At 39.5% G+C, this 20781-nt stretch overlaps 1 protein-coding gene across 1 annotated transcript in view; it reads left to right on the forward strand.

The window, feature by feature from the left end:
• plekha6 (pleckstrin homology domain containing, family A member 6) overlaps positions 1 to 20781 on the forward strand; it is a 103694-nt gene that overhangs the window by 71088 nt on the left and 11825 nt on the right. Inside the window, exon 18 of the mRNA XM_053429644.1 lies at positions 19287 to 19439. Within this exon, the coding sequence (XP_053285619.1) occupies positions 19287 to 19439 (153 nt within the window). The remainder of the gene's footprint in view (positions 1 to 19286; positions 19440 to 20781) is intronic.

Genomic DNA, 20781 nt, shown 5'->3' on the forward strand with positions numbered 1-20781 from the left:
TTCTACATGTTATTTTGGGTATCTGGCATGTCTACCGTCCCATGTCTACCGAGCCCGGGCTGACACTGCAGACACTGTGCATTAGGGTGAGGCTCGGATCCTGCGGAAAGCGTTTAGTGTCCCGGGGGCCTCCGCCTCGACGATCGGCATGTTATATGCGACTACTTAGCTGTCTGAGGGGTATCAGCAGCTAAACAATATGGTTGCAAGATTGTATCTTCGTCTCCAGTAGCCATATTTCTACAGAGGTAATGGATATCTAAAAATCTGGCCGCTTGTATCTCATGAAGGAGAGAGAGGGGGGGGGGGGCGGGGGACTCAAAACAGGTCAATCTGAGGAGGGCTGTTTTAGACAGGGTAAAAAGGTGCTGTTTTAAATGATCCTTGTGGGATTTTGACCAAAATATGTTACAGACATTTCATTAAGACCCCAAGGAACCATATCAACTGTGGTAAAATGGGCATCAGTCGATCCTTTAAAGTATTATAAAAGTGCCTATTGCAGAGTTGACTGAACCATTTACTGCTCAGTGTGTCTGCAGTGTTTCTCACACCATAAGTAGATTCTGACTGCCATATTAATTTCAATTTAGATTAATTTGTCTCTCAAAGTGGACCAGATTGATGCATCTTTACTTTACAATGTACTATATCCTCTTCCAAGAGGGTCCAGGGTCCATCCACCATGATCTCTACAAATCCTGTGGGAAACACTGTTGTGTGCGTGTGTGAGTGAGTGAGTGAGCATGTTATTGTTATAAATAAATTGTGCCTTTTGGCTTAGTAACTCAATTTATTCTTTTGAGCTTTATTCCCTCCCGGACCATCTGAATTCGGTTGTGTTGATAAAGTGCTACATAGAAGTTCTGGCAAACTTCATTTAATTTAGCAATCTCAAACTCAATTGTGTCGCTGATGTAACCTGTTACAGCTCCTAGTGGCGCTGGGGTCTTGACAAATATTAGAAGGATCTTGAAAAAGGTCTTGAAAAGTATTGAATTTAATCTCAGGATTGCTGCATATACCCTGTAGAAAACCCCTTTGTGAACCAATGTTGAGAAATAGCAGCCATCATCGATCCTTTTGAAACATGATCCTTCCCATGCGTTAACTTTGCATAATGGGGAAACAGATACTTTGGCAGACAAGGTTTCTCATCAGGGCCCACCAACACCCCATCTGTGTATTTGCAGCCACTTTTCCTCGAAAGTGCATGCTCTAATTTGGATTTCCTGCAGGTCAACTGTGGGGGTGATGAGGTCGACCTGTAAGAGAATGTGTGAAGCAGATAGTGGCTGGGTGCTTTCGCTGCTGCATCCAGCCATGTGGAGCGAGATTTGATGGAGCCCTCTTGAAATTATGTTTTCTCTCTTTTCTCTTTTTCCAAAATGATGAATTGACTGAAAAACCTGGCGATCTGAATATCTTATATTTATTATCTAGGGCAGCAGGGCTCCATCTGATTGGCCAAATATATTGACATGTAGACCGTGAATGCATGGCAAATGGAACACTATTTATCACAGTTCAAGCAGTCTTGCGATATGTTTATCGCGCATGTTGATAACGCGATGGCGATACATATCCTATATATTCACAGAAGATGCAGACATGCAGGAGGTAATTTTAAAGAGTGCATCGCAGGTGGTTGAAGTTGATTCACATTACAGTCAGTTTGCCATTTCCCATTAACACACATTTATAGTGTTTTATCTGATGTCGTCACGTACCCCTTGGGCGAGAGCATAAAAGTTCACGCTTGTGCACTGTGTACCCTTGAACGTGAACACAGCTACGTTCTGAGGATAACACAGGTAAATTGTAGTTTCTGTAGTTACGGAGTTTCTGGTCCTATAAACTATCCCTTTAAGGACAGGATGAAAAAATGAACAGATAATGTAAAGTAGAGTGAAAAGAGTGTGTTCAATTTGTGGAAAGTATGTTTTTTCACAAAAATGTGTTTTTTTTGCATGTAAAAGTCTTGCCTTGAACTTAATCAGCTGTTGTGTCAAAACAAATTGAATCAGGTAGAAAAACTTATATCATACATGTTGGTGAACTTCCAACATATAAAACCATGTGATTGATGCTAGCTGAAGATTAGCCTGAATTGCTAAGAGATGTTGGCTGGGGTAAAGTGGGACAAATGCTATGGGGTAAAGTGACACTGTCTCACTTTACACTGTCTCACTTTACCCATTTGAATACTCAGAGAAAAAAAAATCCCTGTCCCTGCCAATTGGACAGAGAAACAATGTGCCGGTAAGCTAGGGTGTGCAAGAGATCACATGAATCATAATAATGTTGTGCAATAGTAGGGGGACTCGACGTTGGCTAATTATCGATAATCATGGTATATAATTATTGAAACAATAAAGATTATTTATTAAACAAAATAATTAGATTATTAATTGAAGATGATCAGTAATCAAATAACAATAAAACCATTAATGAGTAAATAAGGAAGTTCAACAATTAAGAATTATTAAATCATTATTTTGAGAATGATAAAGTTTATTGATTAAGAATAATTAGGTAATTAATGTAAACTTAAGAATAATCAATCAATGAATAACAACTACTAATGAAAAACAAGTAATTATCAATTTAGAAAGTACAAGCTATCAATTAATAATGATAAGGTTATCAACCAAGAATAATGAAATAATTAGTTAAAAACAATAAAATCTTAAATTTAAGAATACTACTATCTATATTAATACTCGAGAAGGGGCACCACCCTGGTTACAGGGACCAACAAGTCAGTCTATAAGTATCAGTCTCATCTGATAAAGTTAAATTAATAATCTCAATAGTTAATATTAGGGATTATATAATAAACGATGAAGGGTTAAGTTCAAGCACTGGCTATCGTTATCCAACTGTGTTCACATAAACATGCACCAATAATCACAAGCTTCAAATACTTTAAGTATAAAAGGATTTATTAAAAAGATATAAAAAGTCAATGTTATTCCAAATGATTCTTCACTTAACACAATCCGCTATATCCAATACAGTCGCAGCACATTCATCACAATTGATCACACTGCAATCCTTCTGATAAGGCTGTGTGTGTGTTCGTGTGTGCGTGTGTGTGTGGGTGTAAGTGTGTATGAGAGAGAGAGAGGAAAAAGGGGGGTCGATGACTCACGAAGTTTAAGAGGGCCGGCTTAACCCTGGGGGTTTGACTACAAAATTGGTGATGTAATATACACCAGGACTGCAACTCAAAATGGCGGAGTCGCCTAAGGAATTTAGAGTCCGAATGGAGGGCGGGCCTCGATGTGTATTGCAATCAATGGTCGACGGACCACGTAACTTAGAGTCAAGATGGTCAAAGATGGCCGACTTAAACACACGTGAGACAAAGGTCGAGGGAGGACAAAGGGATTCTTTGTCTTAGCTTAGCTTTAGCGCCGAATGGCGTCGAGGTGCGTTCAGGGCCCCCTTGATATCAGAATGGCTATATGTAATGTGACTATGTGTGTGTGCGTGGGCGAGGATGTGTGTGTCGGCGGATGTGAGAGAATACAAGAGAGAGAGAAACATGCAGTAACACAGATCGGAGATGATCTTAAAAACGCCGTCAGAGGCGATCACACAGTGAGGTCGGCAAACCAGCTACGTGAGAGGTGTCTTTTAACAGATGCACGTCTTCTGTGAGTTCGGCCTGACGGAAACACGAATCAACCAGGAAGCGCCGGATCGTCACCGCGCGCTTTTCACAATAAGATCGACACGGCGGTCTCTCTATAAAAGTACAATCATATAAAAACACGCTAAGTATTAAACTAGACTCTGCCCAGACATATGTCTCTTACTTCGTGTTGCTTCGCGGGGTTTCGTGCACAACCGTAGTAGCGCGAATCCCGGAAGGATGAAGTGGATGATGTCCTGGCCTCAGAACGCTGATCGCGGAGCCGCTGGGGCGATGGCGAGATGACGCTGGGCCGAATCGGAGAGAATGCTTCTCGTTCTCCTTGGTAAGGTCTTTGCCCGTCTGCAGGAAAAGAACAACCGTCGCCGGATTGTCCGTGGATGGCGGGGAAAGTGTCTCTGTTCTCGCCCAGCGAGTGAGGGGGAGTTTCTGCCGCGCGCTATTCAGATTAAAGGCTTTAAGGAAAAATAGGAAAGAATAAGCTTACGATGTACTAAAAAAGGATAAGTTAAGCTTAAACTGGATTAGAAAAAATAGCTTTAAACTAAAAGTGAACTACGAAAAGATAAGTTTAAAATAAACTTATGAAAGATCAAACAGCTGTTGAGTTTGTTTCCTTTGTGTCCTGTGGATCACTTAACTAAACTGGAGATGCTAGCTCTATTGTGAGTTGAACTGGAAAGAACTATTTTCGGTGTGTCTGACCTTAAATAGTACCTTGGAGGTGACTCCCGCCTTCTAGCAGGGCTAAGGGTCTCAGGCCAATAGGAAGGTCAGAGTTCAAAATCTGAGGCGCGGCTAGAGACACAGCAGGGGTCATTGACAGTTTCGACTGTAGCCTGCTCCCCCCAAGTACCTTAGGCTGGATCGGAATTTCCCACAAGTCCTCATCGTTTACAGTTCTCTGTGGCTGTAGGTCCCAACAATAATCATAAATGTGCTGCATTGACCAATCCCCGTGATTCTGTTACTAGTCCGATATTAGTGGATTGTCAATCTAGCTGTCGGGATTTTAACTATTACAACATGTGTTGTTATGGTAGTTTTAAAGTGGAAAAAGTAAGTGGACCACTTAACCCTAGCTACGGGGTAAAGTGGGACACAAGACCACTTTTTTTAAAACAATGTACAATGTCATATTTTCACTGCCCTTTGTCCTGAAGACATTCTGATCATTTCCTGCTCTGCCTTATTACCACGAGAGGATAGAGTGTGAGTCATTGAAAAAAATGTGAGAAAGTTTAATAGAGCATTACTAAATGTAAAAGCAGTGTACGTCCTATCATAGTTTAAAACATGTCTTATCTAATTAAAAGGATGTGGCAGACATCAGAGTTAAACTCATGTTGAGAATACCCAAACTATCCAATCCATTTAATATGAAATACAGATTCAATGTTTACGCAAAGTTGTCATAATTAGACATGGGACTTTATTTACTCCTTCAAATGCTACAAGTGTTGAGTGGCCCAGCCCTAACAAAGCACACACACTAATCAGACGGATAATACAAAATACATGGACACAGAGCTGCCAACTTTTCAAAAAACCTTGGAGTGAGATTTTGTCGGGGGTGACCAAAATGTTGCCGCGCATGCAGCCACACACGTTGGTGGCTCAAATATCAGAGAATTGGAATTAATTTGGCATTGTACCCATGTTTTATACTGCATTCTGGTGGTTTGTGGGCCCAAAGTTATTGATAGGGGCAGCCTACTGGAGATGGACAGTATTGGTTGCATTCTGTGAAGCAAAGACATAGCTGAAGGTCCACCCCCAGGAAATGTAGGTTTAAGTAGATGTTATTTCCTGCATTCTAGTGGATTTTTGGGTGGTATGCTAAAGATGTGCAATACCTGAATTTATTCTGATTCATGTTAATCTGATCATGATTTGTAGGCAATCTAGACTTGAGCTGAACATTCAACCAGAAAACTATTGTTGTGCCTCAATGACTGTCTATGTACCACAATATAGCCTAATTAATAGACCTGTGTTTAAGATTTGACCAAGTCAGGTTGATTGACATTTTGATTACAATGGTATTCAACTAATTCTTAACTGAAAACTAACCTATATTGTTAATAATTGTATTCTTAAGAGCAGTTAATGATTTATGTTCAGCAAAAAATGACAAAAGGTTAGATGGGGGAAATATTGTTCATTATTCAAAGCCTCCCACCACACTTTCCATCAAACAAAAATGTGCAACAAATATAGTGCTTAAAGTGCTTAAACAATAGCCTTTTTAAGCAATACAATGGATCAACACATGACAAAAATAAATAAAAATGAGGTATCAGATGCAGATCAGAAGCTAGTTAGACATTTTATAAGATTTGTGGGCAAGGTTATACTGGCCTGTGGCCTTCTTGGAGGCCTTGATGAACTCTGAGGGGGGCTCCCATCGGAAACAGGGCTCCAGGTCGGCCATCTTTATGGCCATTATGGAGATGAGGGTGCCAACCAATGCCAGGCTATTTCTGGTCTTAGTTTTGTTCAGTCCTGTAAATCAACGCTAAAGAGGCTTCTTAGTAGCTCAGCTCGCTTTAATGCATCACTGTGTCTCACAACTTGGCTCACTAACATACATCACTTACATGCGTCCGCAACTACCGTATAACCCACAGTATATGCGCAAGCGCATTAAACTACCGTATATGATAAGTCCCACAACTGAAAACACCCTCTCAGCTCTGCATTCGAATGGGGCAACATCAGGACCAGCTTGTCGACGGCAGCAAGCCTCTCAAATTCTTTGGCTCCTGTCACCTATGGAAAATTAACCAAGAACAATATGGAAAAACATACCATATTTTGATTAATACTGTAAGTATACTGTAAAAAAGTTCAGATACAACATGCATAGTTTGCATCATGTATGAAACACTATATGCATGCATCAATAAAAGCAACAGACGTAGCCAAGCCACACCTGCCAAAAACAAAAACAATGTATACCTTATGTTTCCCTGTTGCCATTCAAGCCCAAAAGCTTTTCATATCAGTTTCGTCCTGAAGGGATGGTATGGTCTGATAATTCAGAAACTCCTCACCCAGGTGGTCATGCTCCTCTGGGCCATGGTATGGGAGGAGATGGGGAAACCTATTTATGAAAATAGAGTTACAGGTTGTTAAGTTATAGGTATATTGTCATCAACCAGCAGCAGTTCATACACATCTTTGAGGAAAAGCCATATAAGAATATCTCATGTGCAGGTTAGGAGTGAACATACCTCGTCATAAGCATTTTACCTAAGATGATAGACAATAATTATAGAAAAAAACTAACCTTTCAACAAAGTACAGGACATCTTCAATGCCACTTTCATCCCTCTGCCGCACATCCGCAGTGGCTCAGTGGCTCTTCCAGTGGCAGCTTCTTAAGTGCATAGCCCACAGCACTTGTTAGGAAACTCAACACAGCTTCATGGAATGAATCCACCTGCCGAGGTGTGATATCAGCCTCATCAAGATATCTGTTAATTTTAGCCCTGGTTGTGAACTCAATGTCCAACTTTTTCCCTGTACAGATACAGCATATCAGGTTAACATAAATGGTTTAACATACTGATGCAGCAATATCAGCTTGACACATAGGGCAAGAAATCCAACCAGACGCCCACTGTTGGAAGGACTACCACAAACCTTAGGTTTCTACTCATGAAACAAAAGGCTAGGTACAAGGCTAAATATCACATTTTATCTATCACATATCAAAGTGTATGATCATAATAATAGTCAAACACTAACCTAGCAAATGGTTTGCCTTCTCTTTATAGGCAATTTCTCAAGGCTCCTCATGGCATTGCAGAGCTGCTGGAACCAAACATTTGGAACATAGGTTGCAATCTATCTATGACAGACATTCACAAAAATAGTATTAGATCCCTGCAGATATCAGCAAGAAACACAGAATGGAGAAAACAGCTAGATCCAAACCCACCCCATCATGTAACAAATATATTGCTGACTGCTCTCTCTGGAGAAGCAAGTTGAAATCAGGTAAGGTTGCTACAGTGGCTTGGTAGAACAGCAGGTACACTTCTTTAATGGGGTCAGTAAATGCCTGCACAAGCCTCTTGAATCTGGCCTGATTTTCATAATAACACTAAACAATAACAATAAATAAAACAAAACAAGAGGTTGTCAATAAGTATGTGACTAACAATCCATGTAGTTGCTACATCCAAATCAAAACCAGACACCTGCAATACATTAATCAAATCATAACATTCAGTCAATGCTTGCAATTAGGATACAAATATAAAGTTACATCGAGAGATAAATCAGGCCTTAACTCACTTTAAATAATCCCTCTCCTGCAGCTTTGGCGGTGTTATGTGCCACATGACAAGGACAACCATGAATATAGGTGTTTGGGTGTTTCTGGAGCACCCTAGAGGCGATGGAATTGCGTGGTCCGATGTTCACAGCTGCATTGTCAACTGAGAGAGCAATGCAGTTCTCCCAAGGGATACCATGCTCCTCTAGGGTGGAGTTAATCTTGGCGAAGATCTCGCTTGCTGTCCCACATGTCTTCCCATTTGTTGTACACGTGCTTAAAAATTGATGGACAACTTTGCTTCCCATGAAGACCCGGACATTAAGAGGGTTCATCTTTTGCACTCCTATAGTGACGAGTTAGAATTATACAAATATACATGTTGTTCGATGTTTACACAAAGCATATGTTTTGCAGAAGAGATAAATAGTTTGGGAAATACCTGTGTCATTTGACCCATCTGTAACAAGGGTGTATGGGCTGTTTTTGAGCTCCTTCACAAGCTCTTGTGTGAAATAAGGTACCAGCGCTTCGTTAGTAATGCAGGATGACTTAGTCCTGGCACACCTGTAGTCCTGCGCCGTCTTCGAATCTCCAAAACAGTCTTTTAGGAGAGGCCCAAGGTGGTCCGCAAAGGCTAGAGGAACATTATGAGCTACCAACCCAGCTGTCATTTTGACCTCAGCCCTTCTTGTCTGTAAGAAATGAAAAATGATTAATCCTCCCTAAAGACCATAGTTTATTTCAAATGGACACCTCTGATAATAGGGCACAAGTATAAAAAAACAAACATTCAGCAACTAAGATCTAAAATTAAGAAAATTGGACTATAATACCCTGAAATACAAACCACAAATTAGTCAAAACTATCAACCATGACTTTACCGCGATCAACTAGATCGCGAAACTCTTGACTGAACCTTGACAGGACTATTACGCATATCATACCTTAACCTCTTGTGCAGACATACCTCCAACAGAGGGAACGGGCATTGCATATTGGAATATTGTGGCTGTGGACTGAAGAGCTCGTGGCTTTTCTTGGTGGCCTTTGGTTTTTATGTGGCGCACTACATCTGCCACACCCTGGTGGCAACATGAGTTTTTAATACGGCAGACTGCACACCAGTAGTGCGTGTTGAGGCTCCCTCTTGTAATAAATGGCCATGTAGAGGTCCACTCATTTTGGAAAAGGTTTCTATATGTTGCTGCTCCAGCCAGAGCACACCTCTTCTGGCCCTGCTGTTGGATTGGGGGAGTCCCTCTGTGTCTTCTTCCATCTGCACTGTTGGTTGTTCTATTTGTCCTGTCTGTTGCTATTCTGCATGTGCTTCTATCGGTCTTGTCTGTTGCTCCTCTACATGTTTGTCTGTCTGTCCTGTCTGTTGCTCCTCTGCATGTGCTTCTATCGGTCCTGTCTGTTGCTCCTCTACATGTTTGTCAGTTTGTCCTGTCTGTTGCTCTCTCTGTCCAGTCTCCGGCTGTGTGTTACTCCTCTGTCTGTTGCCTTGTTGTTTCTATAATTTGGTCTGACTGTTCTGGCTGTTCTGTCAGTGTGTTTGTCTGTCTTTTCTGCCTTGGCTAGTTCTTTAAATAATAATAGATTTCCCTTTTGTCCTGGGCCTGGCAAAAGTCTTTTACGAGAAATCTTTGCTACCTTAAAGAATTCAAATGGTTTTTAATAACTCTAGTCTCAGTTACAAAAACATGCTTACTTCTATTGCACAAATTTCCTGTCTTTATGTTAAATTCTTTGGAATACATCAACATACCTGTTCAAAGGGCTGTTTGGAAAAGTCTTCAGAGTGAGTCCTTTTATCTGGGCTGTTGATAAAAAGATAAATGCTATGTGAGAAGCCTAAGTAAACAATGCTATGCTGTTTTGAGCATGCAGTATACCACAAGGTTAACAAGGTGCTCTCCTGCTGCTTGATATGACAGCTGAGTTTACATTAACCACACAAAATCAAGTTCACACGCACAAACACAAACGAATAATTTCTTTCAAGATTTAAGAGAGTGAGTACTTAATTGAACCACATGTCATTAATTTACCTAATCTCTGCTCAGATTGGAGATGAAGATTTTCTTCAGCGATATATTCTCTTCCCGAGTTTCTCCCGCGGTTGTCTTTGTAACTCTTCTTCTATCGCTAACTTCGGGACTCCTATACTCTTTGGGATAAATTGGATGTCTATGCAGCAAATAGGGTTACAGATGCGCTCCTTAGCGCCATCTATCGTCTGTGAGTTTGAAAAGGTCTCGGACCAAAATCTGTTTTGTTTTGGCATGAGAAATTGGATGTGTGGGGTGAGTGTGTGTGAAAACATGCAAAAGTGTGTGTCACACGGCGAAAGCGTGAGAGTTGGCAGCTCCTTGGACATGTTGTTCAATAATGACAATACTAAGTTAGGGTTCCAGATTTGCCGTGTGCCACTTGTCATGTTAACAGCACACCTGCAGTTAACTGCTGTGAAACACTCTCTCAAATATGCTACTTTATATCTGAAATGTTTGGATGCTTAAATAATCTGTAACATTTTGGAGAAAGGTGGCATGAACCTGCGGCCAAAAAATAGTCTTAATAGTTTAATGCTGAGCATAAAAGAAGATATTGCTGCACAAATTAAGGATTTCACGCTTCATCGAGAGAAAAGGTGACATCTCGACTTAAGAACCACTGTAACCATTGAAAAATGACTTGCAGGAGAGAAAGACATCAACTAATAAAACACTAAGCCATCTGCTGCAGCAAGAAAAACAAATGGTTGAAAAACTGGAATATTTGGAAAATAAATTGAGACAATAATATAAGGATCTACCAGATAAAGGAGGAACTTAGGAAAGGATATGGTGAACTTCAAAACAGAGAAACTGGAAATCCCAGCAGAGCAACATAATGTTGTTGCAGTGCATTGATCACATCAGAGGAAATCTACACACAGTGGGACAACACCATTCTCAATTGTAGTCAAATTGTTGTCATGGGACACTCGTTAAAAAAGTCCTGATTCGCATTTGTAAAGAAAACTTTGAATACTCAAGGCAGTTGCAATTAATTTGACCAAGACTATTCATTGAAACTACAAAAAGAGAGAAGTCAATATTCTCCAATAAGAAAAGAACTGCAAGAGATAGGAGTGAAATCACACAACCTTTTCCAGATACCTTCACAAATGCAATCAGTACATGCGCACATAGTGATATTGTGAGTGAGCGAAAGAATGACAAATGAATGACTGGGATCTGGGCAAATACTTTTAGGACGGGAATGCTTTTTGGACTTGTCATTTGGATTAGGGTTATTTGTTTCTATCTTTTTTCTTTTTCAAGACATAATATTTAAAGAGAATTTTTTTTTTTTAGAAACATAAATTTGCTGAAATAGCTGTTTACTTGTTTAAAAAGTATTAAAAGGCGTATGTACTATTTGTTTAAATGTGTTGAATGAGTAAGTGTAGGATAACCTGGGAAATATGATGGTTAATTCACTAATGTGACGGAAATTTTCTTGAAGCTGGTGAAAGGAGAACTCAGGCAGCAGCTGATATAATATGCAGAATAATGTAATGTAGGCTTGATGCATCAAGGAGACCAGTAGGTGCAACATTATAGAGATGCTAACATATTAACATGAGCAATTTTCACCCCCAAGTCTGAAGATGTCTCCCACAGCATCCCAATGTATGTCCTTCATCTTGCCTTCACCTATCCCAATGGCACATCCACGAAAGCATCCTTACGTCTTGCCACTGATTAAATACGCAACATAATTGGAGTTGGTGCCTCTCTAACTGGTCATCTGAATTAGATCTTAAAGTCCATGAGCGTAGATATTAGAATTTACTGCTAGTTGGCTCTTTATTTATAACCTGACCTTGGGTACTGCTTAGAGAGAAGGGAGTATCTGTGGAATGAGTCGGGCTGTACTCTCCTCATGGTGAAGAGATTTACTGTATGATAATTTGTTTTGTTTTGGTATATTACTTGTATTTTATCCACTTATTCAGATGACTGTTAATTGATGTTAAACATCTAATTAATAAAGAGACCAAACACTTCTTCAATGATGCAGAATAAAATGGAAAGGTAGATGTTATGATCCGACTCGGTATGAAAAAGGTGGCAACATAAAACCAGATGTTTTTGGTATATGAAAGCTGTTTAGTTTATTTTTAAACCTGTTTTTAAGATTGAAGGACAATGCATCTCATTTGAATAAACCAACAATCAAGCAACAAGGTGCTATTTCAAATATTAAAGCAAATATAAAAAAGGGATTACTCTTAACAAGAGCTATCTTGCTTAAACCAAAATGAAAACCAATACTCATTAATAACACAACAGTTTCAAATCAAAAGTCCTAAATTCTCTAAAAACACTTCTAGTCTGACTCTCAATCAACATCAATTCTTAATTCAAACATGATCTCAGGAGCTAGTTTGGTGAGCTGTTCACACAGGACATACAGCTGCCCCAACTGATACAGCTGGGCATAATTTATACTGTCAGCCCAAAGTGTTTCATGCTGATTGGATGTTTAGGGAGGACGCCGCTCTAATCTGGATCTCCATCTTTGCCTGCCCCACCAGCCAGGAAGAGGGAAGAGCATCTGGGGACTCCAATGAATACATAAAAAGACCCATGGACAAGGGACGGCTACAGCTGTAACAGTAGACTCTAGAAAACATTAATTTGACAATGTTAATGCGCAAAAAGTTAAAAAAAACCTGGCATGTAAATTGAAATAGCAACTGATAAAATAAAAATCGATTAAAGATTAAAGATTAAACCAGAAATATAATTTTAAAAGGTAAACAAGACATAGCATAAGACTTTGTAAGTTATTATCAGCAACTTTAAAATCCTGACAACAATTTGCAAACTCAAAATAAAATCACAGCATGTTTAACTGAGGTACAAGTACTGCAGGTAACAGACAGACAAAATGCAAACCTGACTCTGCCAGTCACATCTGATGAGATCAAGGAGGCAAAAATAACAAATGTAAAAGGGTAAAAGCTCTGGTACTGCTGTTTTTTTGTAATGTTTTTAATTGACTACTATAAAACATTGATTCTTACTTTTGGCTTTGGAAAAACCCTTTGATAGGAATTAGAAAACCTGTATCAAATTTGACTATTACATCTTTATCAATTTGATTCAAGCAATGTATAAACATCACTAGAACTTGTGAAAGCTTATGGGACCCTGTAATTCAGCTTTGCTAAAACAATCAACAAGAACAACCATTATCATCTCAAATGTTTGTATTTGTATTGAACTCCTGGCCGCATATAATTGCAATCAACGAAAAAGAGGGAGTGAAAAAAGCCGGGAAAGGTCATAAATTGGGAAATCAATTGCTTTTTTGATGCAACGTGATGTGGATGACTCTGTATCGATGCAGAGACAGATCGTAATCGACCAATATTTTTCCACTATGTAAATCTTTTTTGCAATGTCCTGCTGTATAATTACAACCACTACTGCTTCAGGATCAGGACTAGAGATGTCACGAGAACCGATACTTACGATACCTTTCGATACTAAAATAACAAAACACGGAGAAGCCCATTTTTTTGAAGCACCGTAAGCACCGTGAGCGCCGATTCCAGCTGTTAGCATCGGTGCTGCGCCTCTTCTGGAGCTGCATCGCTGATCTCTGAGCAGCTGAGACCAGAGAAACTCTGTGTTTTCACTGTTTCCACTGATAAGAAGCTGCCGGTCAGTCTGTGAGCGGCTGCCCCACGTGAACGAGCTCTGATCTCACTGTGTGAGTCTCTGAGCATGTGAGAGGGGCGGGGGGCGGAGGCCCGGGCCTGTGTGTGTGTGCGCTATCTCGGAGCGTGCGCACACACACACATTCCCCCACTCCTGGTATTTCATGATGGCCTGATACGATGACGATTTAAAAAAGGTACGTGAACCTGACTTTTACTCACGTTCAACATATGAATGGCTGCACTTTTATATCCACTGTTTTGTTTTGCACTGTTGTTGTTTTTGCACAGTACCTTTTGAAAAGATGCCTGGAAGTCGGGAATGTGTCACTAGTTGTTGCACTTTGACCATTAATTGCACTTTATTATGTTGTGCTATGCTCTATTGCACATGATTTGTATGTCTTATGACATTTTTCAAATATTTTAATAAAGAAGTTCATGTTTGAAGTTCAAGTACATGTTATCTTAGAAAATCCTTTTTTTTTTTACCGTGGTATCAAAATTGGCATTGAGAATAGTGTTATTTTACTGGTATTGGCACCAACTACAGAATTTTTGGTATCGTGACACCCCTAATCAGGACGGATGCATATTAAAGGTCTAGTTCTCTTTTACCGTGTCAGAGTATCCTGTATGAGTGTCATCCCTCCTCTCTCCTGCTGACCTGCGCTCACTTTACAATTTACCAATAAACACAGGTACTAATCAGAAGTTATTAAGACCTGGACATTACTCACATTTACGTAATGTTTGTTGATTCACTCACTATTTTATAAGGCAAGCATTTTTTTTTCTGAAATGAGAAGTACACAGAACTTGCCCTCCCCAAAATGAAGCATATCTTACCATGCAGCTCAAATGCCATTAATACCCACTTGATTAAATGATTATTCTTAAACTAGGTTGAGGTTAATAGAGCAGTAGGATAAATGTGTTGTGTCTAAATAAAAACAATAGCCTTCCGAACAGAAAGTCAACAGGGGACACAAAAAACAGACAATTAAGAAAAGTGCGTTAATTAAGAAAAGTAAGTGCATATTTACCTGTTTGCTGTGTTCATTGCATGTGCAGGATGCTTCTGTTCGCTTCTTTTCCCGAAGTTCTTGTTAAGGATATTTGATACTGTTATATTTGTTAATTTACTATTTTCTGGTTGATTTAGAGATTGTAATGATTAAACATTGATTTAACATCTAATAAATCGTGCACATAATTATCAATCCTGTGGCTACGATAATCTTATCTTGACCACTCAGCCTAACCTGTAGCTCCAATACAGAAAGCAAATTAAATTAAAAAAATCATCAAACTGCTGAGGGTGAATCCTATGCTTATTTTAGCCATGTTTTTTGGTTGTGTCCATCAATACAAGCTTCTGGAATAAAATTGTGGAGGAAATCAATACTGTTCCAAACGGGGTCCTCCATCTGAACGTGTGCTGCAAGGCAAAATGAAAGAAAAAATACAAAATGACCATGAAAAATACTTTTTAAGGATTCTTGCGGATATCAGCACTTAAACAGATAACAAGAAATTGGCCCCAGAAGTGGAATATCTTAGTCACAGAATTAAGTGGAACTTAAACCTGTTTCAAAAGAGATGGCCTTCATGGTCTACTTACTATTAAATGGTTTACAATGAATAATCAATTGGAACTTCGGGTTTGTGATAATTTATATATATTGTAAATACATTTCTGTCATCTTAGGTAATTTGACATGGGTGAGATGCATGTAGTGATGTGATGATAATAATTACAGAAATTTAAACAAACGATTGCCCGGAACCAAACTTTTTTCTGATGAGGGTTTGGGCTGTTTCCATTCCCAGATGACTGAACCCTGCTCAACATGTACATCGATCACATCTTTCTTACAAATCACGCATGCCAACTTTAAAAAGCAGTGAGAGGAGGATACATGAAAGCTCCACACATCCAGTTAAAGCATCTTTGCGTACTTTACTCACAAAAACACTGCATGAGCTTCCACTTTGTTTGTTTGTTTGACTTTAGCTGTGATATGTAATTAGTATTTTTGAGGAAATGTGGCAGTGCTTCGTGTGACCATACAGCTCACAATAATCAAAAGTAGTTTTTCATTTCAAAATGTCTATACAAATACGTCATTCCTTGTTGCTGCCACATTATTAACACTTAACACCACTCTGATTTGTTTTTTTCTTTCCAAATGGGTAAAATCCTCTTCCATAATAGAGCTGCCCAGAAAGTATTGATTCCCCCAGCTACTCCTACCCTACTCCCCCACACCAGCCCCCTCACTTGCACCAATTTACAAACACAGGCATACACCAACACACACACACACTAACATATCTGTATACATAGACTGGGTAAAAATAATTTGGTCTTAACCTCATCGCAAACACCCCCCGCGGGTGCCGTCCAGTGCGCTGTTTTACCGATCAGCGTCAAACATTGTTATTTACAGAACTGCGTCGTACAGCTAGGTACTAATGCAACATATCGTTAGAAAGCTAAAACTCTTTTGATTCCACTGATGTAAACCATTTCTAGATCTGATCACCACAGCCGGTACAATCAACGTCTCAGTCAGACCAGAAGTAGAAAAAAATATGATCAGAAAGTTGACGCGACTCACCTAAGAACCATCACATTAATCCACAGATCGATAACATTCCAACAAAAACGGTGTTGGTACATTGCCAAAGGTCCAGACGATCCAATCCAGTAACATAATCAGTCCAAAACACACTATTACATCAAAGAGTAGCAACTGTCAGCTGTTGCATAATGTCAGCGCCAGAGGTGTAAAAAGTACTGAAATATTGTACTCAAGTAAAAGTTCCTTTACTTTGATGAAATTTTACTCAATTACAAGTAAAAGTACCCATCTAAAAATCTACTCAAGTAAAAGTAAAAAGTAGTTCATTTAAAATGTACTTTAAGTAAAAGTTACTTAGTTAATTCCAACAACTTGATGGGGGCCGCTCCTATACAGTGCAAAAAAGGACAAGGGGTCATAAATCCAATCCAATAACAGTTATTTTTAATTAAAGGAGAATCTTTACAAATATAAGTGCAATGACATCAAACATATCAAACATTAAACATGTCAACACAACATTTAAGAGCTTTTGGGAGGATCATGTCAAGACAGGAACCACATTACAGCTAAAATAAAAAGTTTAAATGCCGCTGTCCCACTGTATATTTAAACTTTTAGTTCAACTTTGGTCGACCTTTAGAGCACTAGTCTACAAACTTCTTGTTGAGTTTGAGCAGCAGCTGATTTTCAAGGTGAGTAGAGCTCATCCGGGCTCGCTGTGCAGTGAACAGCATCCAGCACAGGCGGCCAAGGCAGGTAGGCCAGTATTGAGTTTCAGGCCGTGTTGTGCATTAACGAGTTCAAAAGAACGCGTTCATTGAACACGTCCATTTGTATGAGAACGTTGAACTGAACGAAACTTAATGACAAATATTGAATTTGAACGGTGAACACGTTCATATTATCTGAAGTCTAGCTAAAACATTACAGAATGTTTTCCTTCTCCTGAGGAGAGACGCTGTCTAAATCAAATGCTTGCACCATGTCGTTGCGATCGTTGTTGTGTTTATTTGAAAAGAAATGCAGTCTTGGGGGGGAGCCAGGAGTGAAGCTTGCATAGAGCGCCAAATGTTCTAGCGCCGGCCCTGTGTATTGCAGTGATTCTTAAACTGCGCGGAGGCACAACATGTGCGCGCGCGACCGGGAGGGGAAAATGCGAGGCGGAACTAATATTCTAGCTGAACTAATGCTTTGACGTCTGCATCTCTTTAACGGCGGAGCAGTAAACAATCGCTCTTTAGCCGGAGCCAGGAGTCGGCAACCCGCGGCTCTGCAGCCGCTCTGCAGCGGCTCCCTGTGCAGTGTTCTGCGTGTCGCGCATATTTTTCGCGAACAGTGAACTTTACGATCAGTTTTCACATGTTGAATGTGCACGTGAGGGAACGTCATCCACTCTATGCAGCATCTACCACTGCAGTGAGAGTTGCCTTGCGCCTTGAACTGTTTTTTTTTACTCAGTAACGGATGTAATTTCCAATGTAGCGAAGTACAATACTTCAGTCAAAATCTACTTAAGTAAAAGTAAAATTACCCATTTCAAAAGCTACACAAAAAAAATACTCAATTACAGTAACTTGAGGAAATGTAATTCGTTACTTTACACCTCTGGTCAGCGCAGCCACCTCCTCCGTGTAAACTGGGACGTACACTCACTCGTAATTTCTGTTTCCATGTAAACAAAGATCTCAAAATGGTGGGTAGCCATATCCTATTGGTTCAAGTGAGCTGTCAATCTAAAGTTGACCCAATCGGAGCTGGCATGGGCTGTCCACAGCCTGCAATAGCCAACGAGTCACCTTGTTGTTGGAAAGAGCCTGCCCCTCTTCTGACGTGTAAAGGGTGAGCCAATTGCAACCGATTGTTCTGATGACTGGCGTATCATTTAGCCAATGAAATTTCCCAAATTATGATATGCTGTTTGACGGGGTTACAAAGGGTCCTTTGAAGTCTCCAAATGGCCTTTGTGGAAAACGCCTAGACATGCGACTAGGAAAAAATCTGTCAAATATTCATTTTCTGTGGTATTGTTATCAAATTTGGACTTGGGCTAGTCGAGGCTTCATACTAGGGCCCCATTGGGTTTTCAGCTCATAAGTCCCAGCTAGAGTCATCTGCAGGCATCTGTTTATTAAAAATATTCAGGCGGAACTAAAAACCTTCTACTTCACTGTGTGCCAACTGCTATTACTCAATGCCAGTAGCTCTTAGAGTGATTCTGACTGTTGGGGGGGAAAGTTCAGAATGTTACCTTCCAAAAGATACCAAGATCATGCATGTACTCAAAATGGTTCATGAACATATTTCAATTCAATTTGGGCATTCCTCAGACAGGCGTTTTAGGCGAATCTCACCCGCCTCTTAAATAACTTGAAAGAAATAACAAATGTGTGTATTTGCATATGGGTTAGTGGGATTCATTGTGTTATCACTCTGGATTACACTAATAGCAGGTCAACAGCAGTTAGTGGCTGCAGCGGAGGGGAGCTCTAGCAATTTTTTTGTCAAATTGGTGTCATGATTAAAATTATAGATGATTTGATTTCACCCCAGCAATAAAAAAATGTGCCTACTGCCGTCTGGCAGACGGTACCGCAGCATCCGGGCCCGGACCACCACGCTCAGAGACAGTTTCATCCCCCAGGCCATAAGACTTTTAAACTCCTCCCAACTGCAATAACTCCACTACATAAGCACCGTGGCATATTTGCACTATTGCACAAAATTGCACTACTGTTTTTTTATTTATTTTATTTCTTAAGCTGTATATATATATATTTAGATATATATATATTTTATTTCAGATTTAAAATTTTTGATATTCTATTTTACACTATTTTATTGAAATTCTTTGAATAAAAGTCTTTGTTTTTTTAATTCTTGAGCATTGTTAGAAGACAGCCTGTGACTCAAGCATTTCATTGCCAGCGACTGCTTAATTGTTATCTCTGTGCATTTGATAATAAAACTCTTGAATCTTGAATCTTGATTGTATCTGAATGTGTGTGCATCCTTGTGTATATGGACAGGTGCGGAGGCGGTTGACTGCTCTTGAGATCGACATTAAAGAAATGGAAACAGCAGTTCGAGGCCAGGGCCAAGAGTCACCACGGGAAGAAATTACTCGGCTGAGAAGGTTACAGATGGAACCACAACACTACGATCTGGACGTTAGCGGGGAGGTGAGAATGATCTGATGTAGTGCAGTTCTCCATCATTTACTCTTTGCTGCTCAGACACATTTTCTCATACTCATGACTATGTCCTATTGTCAGAGTTTGTATAATAGCAATTGCATCTGGTTAGGATGGAAAATATCAATTGTTTTTTCTATGAAAATAAGATACTAAATGATAAAAAAGCAACATTTGTAGAGCAAAAAAATCATCATGAGGATAACAATGCCTTCACCCATAGGGCATGCATTGAGGATGTAAATAAAATGGCTTTACAGTCAGCAGCTTAAAATTCAAATAAAACAGCTCTAAAACTTATCTTATATGTTCTTATAGCCCCTAGAATAAGCTTTCACTGGTTATGAAATCGAAGCATTTTTTTCCCCTCAATATTTTATGTTGCATTTCCTTGTGTCCCTAAGATGCACTTTTTGTGTTTTTAAGGCTTATGTTTCACAAAGAGGAGGATTTTAAAATGAAACCTTCATGTCACAGGGTGCCAGTGCAGAGCAGCTAAAACTGGACTAATGTGCACTTCTTGGTTTTGCTTAATAGTGGATCAAGGAATATAATCCTCTCTTCCTATGGTCTAACATTCACTTGTAAAGAGTCATTTGACTCAGTATGTTGTATTACCTTGTGTCCCTAAGATGCAGTTTTTGTTTTTTAATTAAAATGCAGCTAATTAAGTGTAATAGGGATAAGGTAATCAGAAGAAACGTTCATTTTGTATACTTAAATCTTTTGGAATTGCAATCTCTGTTTATTTTATTTTGAGTTTGTGGATAACAGCTGCAACTAATTTTTCCATAGTGCAATGTTGGTTGTCTTAGATTCAGTTAGTGAGTATTCTAAGCTAAAGCTACATAATGTTTGTCTTTTTGAAACTGCTTCTCAGTAGTTGGACTTTTTAATTTCATGTTTGTGAATGAATGCACTGTTGAGTCTGTTAAAAAAGGCTGATGTTGCTGAATGGTTTTGTATGTTGTATTACCTTGTGTCCTTAAGATGCAATTTGGGGTTTTTAATTAAAATGCAGCTATTTGAGTGTAAAAGGGAATATTTTCTCTAGCATTGCCACCTGCTGGTCGTTTTGGATTATCATTAAACATGTTTTATTGTGTTGGCATATTGTGATATTCTGTTCTATCTCAGGTTCAAACTGCAGCATCTTTTCGTTAAATAAATTTGAGAAGTGGAGAATCTTCCTCGTTTTGGGTGGCGGCTTGTCATTAAGGTGTGAGGGTGGGTCCCGAAGCCAGACCAGTTGAGAACCACTGGTTTAGAGCGCTCATCTCGAACAGGATGCTCGTAATACTTACAGATAATTCTGATTTCACTGCCGGTA

Source organism: Pleuronectes platessa, chromosome 2, assembly GCF_947347685.1.
Source record: "Pleuronectes platessa chromosome 2, fPlePla1.1, whole genome shotgun sequence".
Taxonomy (NCBI): domain Eukaryota; kingdom Metazoa; phylum Chordata; class Actinopteri; order Pleuronectiformes; family Pleuronectidae; genus Pleuronectes; species Pleuronectes platessa.